The following is a 12787-nucleotide window of genomic DNA, read 5'->3' as shown; positions in this document are numbered from 1 at the left end:
GTCTAAGGTTGCTTAGGTGGAGTTTTTGAGGTGTGGCTGTTGGAACAAAGCAGCAGACGCTAGTGACAAAGCTAGTCAGCTCTTAACTGATGGAAAACGTTTATTTATTCATTTTGACTTCAGCTTGATCTGGGTTTTCCTTGTTGGTGCCGTTTCTGGGTTAGTTTTTAAGTTAGCGTTTAATTGAATGTGAAGATCTTTCCTTTGTATGCTGTGATATAACAGACCTGAATTTGATTGTTGTTGATGCTGAAGTAGAACCTATCTTTTGACAAAAATTTCAGTTTGCTTGCTGTGATCTTTACCTTACCTGTGCAGAAATAAGCCCTCTCTTATCCCTGTGTTCCATAGGAAATTTTTTCTTTATTGAAATATGGCTGAAATGCAAGTCCTGACTAACAGGGTTTTGCATCGATGAGCAGAATCTTCTACTTTTAAGCAAAAAAGTAGGAGTTGACCTGAATTCAATTAGCTGTGCACCTCAAGTATTACAGAGTATGTAGGAATACATGCTATTCTTATATGAAGGAATAAGAAACAACTTTCTTTTCAGCTCTAGGGGCCTTTGCAATTGCAGGCTCCTTCCTTGTCTGGCAAGAAGCACTCTGTGCTTCTGTTTTATTATTTAAGGCCTTTATTTGACTTAGTCTTGAGGACTTCTGAATGCTTGCTGTTGTGTATTTCTGCTTCTCTGAGATGTCATCTGTTCTGGCTTGAAATAGCGGGCATATAGTGTGTAAATCAGTTTCTAGGTAAGCTTCTGTGCAACTACTGCAGCCGAAATGGCAGAGTCCCTTGGAATTGGGGACTGACTGGCAGTGGAGAGCGGCTCTGCTGGGAAGGACCTGGGGCTCATTGTAGATGGTTGGCTGAATATGAGCCAGAGCGTGTAATGGCAGCAAAGAAGATCAACAGCATCGTGAGCTGTCTTTACAGGAGCAGAGCCAGTCAGTCAAGGGAAATAGTTATCTTCATTTCCATGGTGCTTTTTAGGCAGCAATATTTTGGCGCAGTACCTAGTATATCACATCCATTTTGGGGCTCCACAGTACAAAAGAGGCATTGATAGAGTGGAGCAAGTTCAGCCAAGGGACGCCAAGATCATCAGGGCAGGAGCACTTGACCTGTGAGGAGGTGACTGTCTTCATCTCTGGAAGTCTTCAACGCTCAAATGGATACAGCCATGAGCACCCTAATCTGAGCCTCCTTTAGGCTAAGACATCCTGAGGTCTATTTGTGCTTGAATTATTCAGTAGTCTATACATATTATATATATGTATTTCATTCTCATAATTATCAAAGAAAGTATAAATGCAGGACTGACTAATAAAATCTTTTATTAAATCACATAGGCAGAATTACTGCTTTTTGCTTGGCTTATAAAAAGGCTTACGCAATACGTAGTTGTTGGCACTAAAAGTGTTCTTGACTCAGGAACTCAAATTCTCTTGGTTCTGCCATCAGCTGAGCTTAAATGGTTTTTCTGCGTGTACATAGGGAGGAGTGGTTCACTTTGCTTTTAGTTCTTGTGGACTTTAGATTGCCGAGTGTAATCTTAACAAGTATTAGAAGCAGGGTGTGATTTAGTTGCCTTTGGTGGTGGTCAAATCTTCATGGAGAACTAGCCTTTGTTTACAGTGATTTGGAAGTCAAGCTATGTTACTATAATTATTGAAATAATAATTATAGTAATTATAATTTGTGGAAGAATCGAAATGAGAACAAGTTGGAAATAAATGTGTTAAAACTAAAAGCCAAAAACAATACTATGTGATGTTGTGTTCTTTGCCCACAAGAGTGAGCATAGTGTCAGTTTATCTAGAGAATTCATTGATTGTTTCTGAAGGGCTCTTTTTATGGTTACAGTGGGGGCATAAGAGCAAATTAGTATGTTTGGTAGTTGTGATCTTTAATATATTTTCAGGAAAAAAATTGAATAATTCTGTTTTTGTTTTGCAACTACTCTTTAGGTGGATATTCCAACTGTTGTAACAAAGAAAATGCTCAAGGCAGCAATGAAGCACATAGAAGTGATAGCCAAAGCCAGGCAGAAAGGTACTGTAAAGACTTGATGTGTTGTCAGCTTCAAATGGCAAGTATAAAAGTGTTCAGTTTTCCATGTTTCATTATATTTGTTAAATCTTTCCACCATCGTTACCTTTTTAAAACAACAACAACAAAAAAAGTAATCCTTTCACATTTTACTTCTGGAGGTTGCAAAGACAAATAAGGAGAATGTTATGATACAAGTAGTCTCTCAGTTCTGAATTCCAGAATTCATGCATCCCCATAACTTTGAAGTACTAAACTTCTTTATCTGTATGGTAAATGAGAACGTATTTGTCTGTTCCGATCAATCAAGATCATCTAACAGTGGTTCTTGAAGTTTTTCTTGTGTTACTGCTAAGCCATTATAAATGAAAGGAGTTGCATGTCTGTGCAGTATAACTATAGCTCTTACACTGTAACTCTTACAGCCAGAATGAGTTCACACCTAACACTGATTTCATATCTGCACCTTAAGGTGAGTAGTTAGTGGAATTGTTCATTATATTGAAAAGCTATGTTTATGAACTATAGACTTGGACAAGTAGCATATTTAATCATTATCAAAATACAAATACTTCACTAGCCTAGTATAAAAATTACTGAAACTGCTTATTGAAGGAATATTGAAAAATACAATGTTTGCTGTTGGAAATTAGTTATCTTTACTTTTTTTTTTTTTTTTTTCACTGGCTGTGTTCCACATCACTGTATCTACTAAACGTGATTTCATTCAACTTTTAAGTGGTAGATGTTTACTTTCACTGAAGTCACGAACTTTCCTCTCTTCCCTCAAAACATCTGCTTGATATCCATAAATACATACTGTTATTTGAACTTTGGAAGTTCTTATTGAACATGTGAGTAGTAGGCATGAATAAAGTGAGATACAGTGTGACTGAATTAGATGTGTTTCATTGCACAGCAAAAGTTTCAAATGCTAGATTATCTTGCAGTAACTTTTACACCAAAATTAATGTTTCCTTTGATTTTTATGAAGAAGTTGAAAACACTTTTCTTTATTAGCAAAGAACTGGATTTTAAATGTATAGCATTGAAAACAGCCATCTTCTTCAGTTGTTCAATGGAGAAGCCTCTGAGGGCAGATATATGAAGTAGCACCTGAAAATGACTTTTAGCAATGCTTTCTGGTAAATGTTGCTGAACCAGCCACCTATCACACGTTCTTTGAAGGCAGCTCTCAGGCCTTGCTTTGGTGGCTAGTTGAGCTTAGCTTTTTCTGTTAGTTTCCTTTCTATATCCTTCTTAAAATTATTGTTCTAGGGAACATTTCCTTTTTTTCTACTCTTCTTACCTTTACCTCTCCTAGTAATTCCTCACTATATGCACAGTAGAATTAGAATTAGTGAATTAGAGACCAAGAAGGAAGTCAGGAAGAAGCATATAGAGGTGTACTTTGGGCAGTGCAAATTTTTAGAAGAATCAAAACGTTGAATTCTTCAATAATCATGAATGAAAAAAATCATTCTGGAAATCATGTAAGCTTCAGTTATATGGTGAAGGAATTCTTATTTTTGAGATTTTTATTATTACATAGCCAGCCTTCCAAGTCGAAGCCAAGGTTCTTTTTTAAAGTTACAACGCTGTATCCCTTTGGCAGTAGTACATGTACTGAAAGTATTAATCTTTAGCTCAAATGAAAAGTGATCACCTCTTTTTTTCTCAATAACAAAAAGCTGGAACAACTTTTAATACTTATTTATTTATTGCAGTAAAAAATGCAGAATTTCTACAGCAAGCTGCTTTAGAAGAGTATGGACCAGAACTACACGTTGCTTTGAGAAGCCGAAGAGATGAACTTCACTACTTAAGAAAACTTACTGAACTTCTTTTTCCTTACATTTTACCCCCCAAATCAACAGAATGCAGGTATAAAAAGCATTTAGAGTTGTATATCTGCATTACGATATAGTACTGTAATTTTGGGGCCTGAAAGAATGAATTCTAGAGGCATCTTCCATATCACTCCTTGTTATGCTTTTGCTTGTTCAAGGCTAGTGTTAGCTCTTTACTTAAGATTTTTTGATCAATCTTAAAGTAATTGTAGCACATTTAAAATGCATTTTTAAATATTAAAATATTTACTAGTGAAATATAATGTTATAGGTGACTTTATTACCTTAAAACTGATGTAATCTAGTATGGGTACTGATTTTTTTTTTTTTTTTTTTCTTTTCAGATCCCTGGCACTTCTTATAAGAGAGATTCTGCCTGGTTCTGTTTTCCTTCCCTCTATGGATTTCTTAGCAGATCCTGTAAGACTTTGGAACGTGTGAATGATCTTTATTTAATATAACTGTTTTTCCTCCTAAGTATATTGTGGTAAAACAAATGATGCACAATAGTTTAGTTGCTATGGGTTTTGACTGGGTAAAAGGAAAAAGTGTCTGGCCAACATTTTTGTTCATTATAACTCATTTGAATGATTAACTGACTGAAGCTGATTAAAATCCAATATTGTCGTGATCTCTCAAGAATGTAATTTTAATGAAGTACTACAATTCTTGTCAAACAGGAGAGTGCTATGCGAGTATAAACACCCTCAAGTTGATGTATCTACATTTCAGCAGGGGCTCAATTACTTGAACTTGAGCTGTATGCATCTTCATAGCAGTTCAAGTAAGCCGTTCTTTTTGCAGCTGTGTTATTTTGTCTTCAGTTCTGCAAATAAGAATGCATTTATTTCTGGATGGAATGATGCCATCTTCAATTTTATTTATGTATATATATGAATAGGCAGAATTGCAGTGCTTATAAATGTATCGCATAACTGCAAGTAGAAGGTACTGTAGTCGTGTAGGTATTATTTGTTGTTTTTTTCTAAGTATTAGTATATTCATAGGTTTAAACTTGGGTGTAACATGATACTGAAATGATTTTCATCTAGTTTGTTATTTCTTTAATATTAATTTTGTACTGTGTTTTCTTGCAGGACACTGTCAACCATTTGCTGCTGATCTTCATTGATGACAGTCCAGTGAGTAAAGACAGAATTAAAACTAGCCATTTTCTTTTCCTCTGTTAAAGGAGCTTTCTTACCCAGTTGTGTTTTGTCATTTTTTTCTACAGCCTGAGAAAGCAACTGAACCTACTTCTTCATTGGTTCCATTCCTTCAGAAATTTGCAGAGCCAAGAAATAAAAAGCCATCTGTAAGCAAAGGCAGTATTTATTTGCTTTCCTGTTTTGCCTAAGTACTTTACTTTACCTGATACATTTGTCTACAGCATTTTGCTTTATGTTCTTACTGAAAATTTGAAAATTGGCTGACCGTGTTTTTAATCTCCTATTAAGGTCCTGAAACTGGAGTTAAAGGAGATCCGAGATCAGCAAGACCTTTTATTTCGGTTTATGAACTTCCTGAAACAGGAAGGGGCAGTCCATGTGCTGCAGTTCTGCCTGACTGTAGGTAAGATTATATGTGTGCTGAGGTATATTTGATGATCTTTAAAAGGTTTAAGCATTTGCACGTTTAAGTGAATGAGCCTAAGAACAAGGCAGCATTGTTACGCAAGAGATTGTCTTTCAGGATTTGTGTTCATTTAATTATGTACTGATTTTTTCAATGCTTATCTTGGCAATGTTAATGTCTGTGGACTCTAGGTTGTAACTTTATTTCTGTTTATTGATAAAGTTTGTACATTTTAAAATAGAATATCCTTGTAAGGGGAAAATTCTGGCCATAGATACAAGGTACGGCTGTATCTTTAAAACATGTGGTTACTAAAGTATTCCTAAAATGAGCCATACATTGTGAAAAAATTCTCGTGTTCTTTTATCTCTAAAGCCTCTGTAAAGAGCAGAAATATACCAAGAACAGGAAAACTGTTGAAAACTCCTCCTATTCAGTAACCTGTACCTTGCATTTGGTTTTACCTTTACATAAGTGTTGTCTGAAAAGCCTTTTGCTTTCCAGTGATAAGGTTTTCTGTGAAGTTTCTGTAATTTAGTGATTTATTTCAAGGTTTTTGGTCAACTAGTGGTTAATGATTGGTTTACCAAAAGAATACATTTTTTTTTGTAAACAAGTATTTCTGTGTTACATAGGAAATAATGGTTCTGTCTTCATATCCCAAGCTCATATGTACAGCAGCAAAAAATGTTTATTTAAATTAGACAGGCTTTATCTCTGAAACATTGCAGAAGTCATTAGTTATTATATAAAAGAAATATAAGTGATCTCTGTGCATTTTCTTTCTGTGCTTTCTTATGGGCTCAGTATCCTTCAAACATGTTGGCTTTTTGTCAAGAAACTCTCAGCAAAGTGATTACTAGTTTAATGCTGGTGATACGTGTAGAGGTTTCTAAGCCAACACAATTCTCTAGAGCTACTTCCTCTAGCGGGAAGGTTACTCAGACTCTGGCTATTGCTAATGACCAGTCTTTTTTCTAAGCTTCAGAATTTTCTTCCTTCTAAACTTCTCTTGCTCAATCAGATAATGACAGGACAAGGGGGAATGGTTTTAAACTAAAAGGGGAGATTTAGATTAGACATTGGGAGGAAGCTCTTTACTCAGAGGGTGGTGAGGCACTGGCACAGGTTGCCCAGAGAGGTGGATGCCCCATCCCTGGAGGTGTTCAAGACAAGGTTGGATGAGGCCCTGGGCAAACTGATCTAGTAGGTGGCATCCCTGCCCATGGCAGGAGGGGGGGGTTGGGGGGTTGGAACTAGATGATCTTCAAGGTCCCTTCCAACCCAAGCCATTCTAAGATGTTTGAAGATGGTGAGTCTGTAGATTACCTTTTAAAACTGAGAGTGAGATTTATATCTCTCAAATTATGCTATCTCAACTAAATACCTACTGTAGGTGATTTTTCACTTGATAGAAATATTGTGGACTCACAAAGGAAACTAAATGCCAAAAAAACAGATGGATCTTGAAAGACTTTCTCTGAAGAAGCTTATTTCTGTCTATTAATTGAAAAACAAAGTGAATACTACCATATTTTCCCTTCTTTTTGGATAGCGTTCATGCCATTGATGTGACAAGCAATAAATCAAGTAGGATTGCACAATGATTGTGCTGAAAATATTTTTTTTTTTGTTGGGGAAGTGCATTCTAAAGTTATCCTGATACTAAAGATATTACTGATGCGTTGGATATTAGGAATGAAATAGCAGCAGAATAGGCAGATGACTAGTTTAAATGGCTGTTAAGGCTCTTCCTGTGCAATTATATCTTCATGGATTTATCCTCACTATGATAAGAAGAAATTAGTTTTAATGGCAATATATTTTTAGTAATTATATAAACACATTTAAATTTTAATAAGAACGCAGCTACCTTGATTTTTTGAGATGTCTTCTGTTTGTTTGTTTGTTTGTTTTTGCTTTGTTTTAAAGTTTTCTGAATGACTGTATCTGCTGGAAAATGAGTTGATGTTGTACGTTGCTTCAAGCTGATACTTGTTTGCCAAGTTGATCAACAAATGCATTTTCTCTCCATTAATTCTCAGAGGAATTCAATGACCGAATTTTGCGACCAGAACTATCAGACACTGAAAAAATGGCTCTTCATGAGGAAGTCCAGAAAATTTACAAAACCTATTGTTTGGATGAAAGCATTGACAAGATTAGATTTGACCCATTTATTGTGGAAGAGATTCAAAGAAGTAAGTTTGAATTTGAAAGAAATCATTTACACTGAAAATTGAACAGAATTCTGTAATAAAGTGATTGTGTTAGATGAATTAGTCTTTAATCCTTATTTTTTGTTGTAGCTTTTAAGATGTTACCCCTATGCTGTGCTTAAGCCTTGCTTTATCAGTTTATTTCTATTTTTGTCAGGCTTGTATTAAACTTTGTATTAGCTTGCAAAGAAAAGCTGATTTTTTTTTTTTTTCCAAATTTTCTGTAGTTGCTGTAGGTCCATATGAGGATGTTGTGAAACTTCAAACTATGAGGTGTCTTTTTGAAGCTTACGAGCACGTACTTTCTCTCCTTGAGAATGTCTTTACTCCTATGTTCTGTCACAGTGATGAGGTAAGTCTGACAGATTTGAAATGTTAGTCCTAAAGAAAGATTGTATTTTTTTCCTAAGATACACTATTTACAAGTTACGTGCATGTGTAACTGAGAAAAGTCTTCATTTTCCAATTGGTTTTGAGTTCTGGCGTTTAACTAAATCTCAGTAAGAAAAATGAATTTATTCTAGCTCAACATCACATCAACAGAATAAAAAGAACCAATGTCTATTCATTTTTGATTTAATAATTTATGTATAGCGCTGCTCTTGCAAAATCCATCTCTCCCCACACTCTCCCTTCTTTTACAATTGCAATTTTGGTGCAAAAGTAATCTTCATAATAGACCCATCACACTTCAGCATATCTGTATTTTCTTTTTAAAATGAAATGGTACTTAAAGTTACAAAGATTTTGTATAGGCTCCTTCAATGTTACTTCTTCCAAAATTTGAAAGTCTAGTGTGTGTTCTCAGGAAGATCATTCAAAGTGATGTGTTAGGAATTTGAGATGGTTCTATGATTAGCGATGAAAACTGGGTTCTGAATGCATGTTTAAAATTCTTCCTGTTGGCTGCACAGCTGTTTAAAGCCTTCTAATAGGAAACACTTTAAACACAGTAGTTGATTGAGTTCTTGTCCCTTTTAGAGTTTGTATAAATCAGGCTGCGTGCTAAGCTTCTCACATTTGAGGCAGATTGTATTGACTGCACTGCAGAGAAAGAACTGGGGGTTCTGGTGGACAGACTTGTTGGAGAGGGTCCAGTGGAGGACCATGAATTTGATCAGAGGTCTGGAGCACCTCTCCTGTGAAGAAGCCTGAGAGAGCTGGGGCTGTGCAGCCTGAAGAGAAGGCTCCAGAGTGACCTCATTGCAGATGATCAGTACTTAAAGGGGGCTTATAAAACAGATGAAGAGCATTTTTTTGCTTTGTCAGCCAATGACAGGATGAGGGGGAATGGTTTTAAATTATTAGAGGGGAGATTTAAATTGTATGGAAGGAAGAAATTCTTCACTCAGAGGGTGGTGAGGCCCTGGCACAGGCTGCCCAGAGAAGCTGTGGATGCCCCATCCCTGGAAGTGTTCAAGGCCAGGCTGGATGGGGCTTTGGGCAACCTGGTCTAGTGGGTGGTAACCCTGCCCATGGCAGGGGGGTTGGAAATAAATGATCTTTTCCAACCAAAAGATCATTTCCAACCTGAGCTGTTGTATGATTCTCTGACTTACTCTGGAAATGGGAACTTGCCTCATGTGGTGTTACACTTCATAAAGTGTATCTCTCAAAAATGATACTGATGGTCACCTTTTCAGTAATAGCTGTAGTGCTTCAGATGCTTGATTTTAGCAAGGAGAGACATGGATTACAGTGCCTAGTTTTAGTTTGTTCGAATTACAAGGCTATGTAAACTAAAATAAGTAGTCCTGGGAGCATTTACTACAATTGCAGTCTGTCCTTTTCTGGATGAATGTTCTAGCTCCTCAATTATGGTCAGCTTGCCTTTTACTTCTGTTTTTCTTTTTTGGAATTGTGCAATGTTATTGCATAGGAGGCCTCACCTCAGTCCAATGTTTTCTTTGATACTTTATTTTTCTGTTATAGTACTTCAGGCACCTTTTAAGAGGAGCAGAGTCACCGACACGCAATTCAAAGTTTAACAGGTAGGTGTGGTAGAATCTTTAAGGTTTTTTTTCTTTGTTTTCTAGCTGAAAGTTTCAAAATATTAAACTATGGAATTTTTGCTACTGCCTTATACTAACCAGTGGTACTTCTCTTAAATTGACAGGTTACATGTTGAAAGAGTAAGCAAAAATTATACAGGCTGTTTCTTTGATTTGAAGTATTTTCTATAAAAGATTTTAAAATATGATTTTAGACCTCGATGTTTGAGAAGGGGAAAAATAAATGTACAATGAGGAAAAAAAATAAGAAAATCAACACTTTATTTCCATCTTACAAGTGACTAATTATGAATACCATTTTGCTGTGAAATGCTGGGTCACCTTGGATTTCAGCTCTTAAAGAGATTGTGTAGCCAATTCGTTCATGCTATGACAATTCTCTCTTGCTGTGACAAGTAAGATTTGCTATTTCTTCTAGCTCAAACATATTTTCTGTCCCCTCAATTATCCACATTCATTGCAGAAATGTAGTGTCAGGAGCCTTGTTTCTGGGTTAGGGCTATATACTTGCATGACCCCTTCAGGCTCCAGGAGTCTGTGAACAAGAAAAATAAGCATCTCTTGTGGCATGAATGAGAGAGCTCTTCCACTGTGGGCTCGGGACAAGTAAGTGACAGGTCTCTCTTCATCTCTTTTCTCCTGTTTTGGATGTCTCAGTCATATAGAAAAATCAATTACTTTTACATTCTAGCCAAAAGAAGGAAAACTTAAGTGAGACGGTTTTTAATTTGGGTAGGTTTTCTTTCTTGGTATGAACTAAGATCAACAGTAACCAGTACCTTCAGGAGGAGTAACAGCAAATTATTTAACTTTTTCTGCATAAACACATACTGAGCAACAGCCCTCTTGACTCATAACCTACTATGAGTTTTAAGTAATGTGAGATCCCTTTCTCCTCTGCTAATGTTCTTCAAAAACTGCAGTTTTTCTCTTGCATCTCCAGCTGTAACATCTATATGTAATCCTTGTAGTTCTCACGGATCCAAGGCTTCAGCTTAAGAGTAGTGCTTTCTCAGACTGGTGCTGACAAACTTCTGTTCCTTAGCAAGGAAGTGTAGAAGGCAGCTTGGCCAAACTCTGTTTCTCCCTTACGTGATATTTCACTATGAATGGTGACCTTAAACCACACTCCAGTTTTTGTTGAAGATGTCTATAGGTTTTCATGCAGACCTAAAAATCTGCCTTCTGGTATCTTCTCCAAAATAATTCATGTTAAGGGTGAAAGTATCCTATCACACACATCTTAAATCTAGTTAAGTTGTGAAAACATTTAGGCTACCTTCTTGGTTCTTTCCTTTCCAAAAAAGAAAGGGTGAAAGTAGAGGCAGTCTGTAGGTGGAGTTTTGGAAATAAATCTTTACAAAATAAGCAAATCTTATGTTTGGGGACCGTTGTCGTACATTTCCTTGGAGTTCAAGCAGCATCTACAGTGTTACAGCTAAAATGAATCTGTTTTAAATTTTAGAATGATCTGAATGCCCTGAGTCAACACTATGGCTTGCTGCCTGAGATACTGTATATTCCTGAAGTGGTGGCTCTGTGAATATTCCTATGAAACAGAGGTCCTATCTGAAAGTAGTTGCTTGTTGCTTTGGAGTTTCTGTCTGCAGAATCTGCTATGGACAATGACTGCCAGAAAAAAATAAAGAAATTACTTATGGGATTATCCCAAATGTTATCCACATGCATATACCTCATCCTGCCTCTTCTTCCTTCTTCTAGCATTAGTTCCAGCTGAGTGAAATTGCAGGCAAAGAGATTAGTTTTCTTTTCCACATCTTTGATTTGATGCTTTGCTTTGCATGTATTGCATAGATGATGCTTTTTAACAAGTCTGAGATCAAGTAGTTGACTGGCAATCCCAGTGGAATGGACATGAGGACAATGTGTTGAAAGATTTTAGTTATCGTAAGACAATGTCATCTGTATAGAGCAGTTTCTAGAGAATACAGTGGGGAAAGTAGGAGGAGTATACACTGATACATATATCAGTGTATAATTTCCATTTTTAATCAGTTTTTTTTTTTAACTGTATAAAGCAATCAGAATTTCTTGTGTATGGATCAGACAGACAACATCTGATGAAAACTGTTGAGTTGATAAATGACCACCCTCATAGTAAAGAAATTTTTCTTGATATCTAATTTGAGAAGAAGCATCGTGATTTGTCATCATTGGGTTAGCAATCAAATTAAAACAGTTTTCAAGCTAAGGTCCAAGTAGAAGAAATTATTAACAACTTTGGGGAGTGGTTAGGAATAAAACGCCCAGAATTAAGTAATTGTATGTAATGTAATTGTTTCTGTTAGTCATCATCAGGTCCAGTTTGCTAGGATATGTTTCCACTTTCACAGTTACCGTGACTTAAGACAGTGCAAAATGCCTTAGAAAGTAGATCCTATTGCAAAACAAAATCTGAAATTTGAGTATTCTGATCCAGTAAACTATATAATATTGTATCAGTTTGTCCAGAGTTCAGTAGCTCCAGTGAATTAAAAATGAATCATGTGCAGTGGCTGTATTTATGGATAAACTTAAACATTTTGATTGGAATTACTGGGTTGATGACTGAGGCATTGATTCCATGTACCAAGTTATGCAAGATGTCAAAAAGAAGAGACAATTCTTAAAATACTTTATTTTTTTTTTTCTAATTAAAAGTGTTTTCTTCTTTATCTAATACATAGGACTTTATTATATAAAATAAGTCCATAGGCTTTTCTTCATATTAACCAAATGAACTAGATTCCTACGTGACTTTCCAATATAGATTACAGAAGAAGTTTGCTACCTGCTTGGCACCTTGTGAAAGGTAACTTGAACAACGAAAGTCAGCAGAAGCAGCTACTGATTTAAAAAGAATGAATGCCAGTGAACGCTCAAAAGTTTTAATAACTAAGGTTTTAAATTCAAAGGCAATGGTGCTGATGACACGTGCAGGCTCCTGTTCTTATTTCTCTTTGTAAAGAGTTTAGGTCAGGAACTCTATTCTACCATGGCTTTGATTAATCTGTAGTGATGGTTCAAGCCCTAGTCAGTATTGTTGAGATAGGTCTGTAATTTCTTTTTATTTTTTATT

At 36.0% G+C, this 12787-nt stretch overlaps 1 protein-coding gene across 3 annotated transcripts in view; it reads left to right on the top strand.

The window, feature by feature from the left end:
* Window positions 1–12787, top strand: part of SNX14 (sorting nexin 14) — a 55245-nt gene that overhangs the window by 15550 nt on the left and 26908 nt on the right. For all 3 annotated transcript variants that reach the window (XM_084515910.1, XM_084515909.1, XM_084515911.1), the window contains exons 7-15: window positions 1971–2055; window positions 3780–3936; window positions 4247–4322; window positions 5000–5044; window positions 5137–5217; window positions 5360–5474; window positions 7523–7678; window positions 7924–8048; window positions 9629–9687. In XM_084515910.1, coding sequence (XP_084372036.1) covers window positions 1971–2055; window positions 3780–3936; window positions 4247–4322; window positions 5000–5044; window positions 5137–5217; window positions 5360–5474; window positions 7523–7678; window positions 7924–8048; window positions 9629–9687 — 899 coding nt within the window. The remainder of the gene's footprint in view (window positions 1–1970; window positions 2056–3779; window positions 3937–4246; window positions 4323–4999; window positions 5045–5136; window positions 5218–5359; window positions 5475–7522; window positions 7679–7923; window positions 8049–9628; window positions 9688–12787) is intronic.

This window comes from Aythya ferina (assembly GCF_964211825.1).
Source record: "Aythya ferina genome assembly, chromosome: 3".
NCBI classification, from domain to species: Eukaryota; Metazoa; Chordata; class Aves; order Anseriformes; family Anatidae; genus Aythya; species Aythya ferina.
The sequence above is the reverse complement of the archived record's forward strand: the minus strand, read 5'-3'. Positions and strand labels throughout refer to the sequence as shown.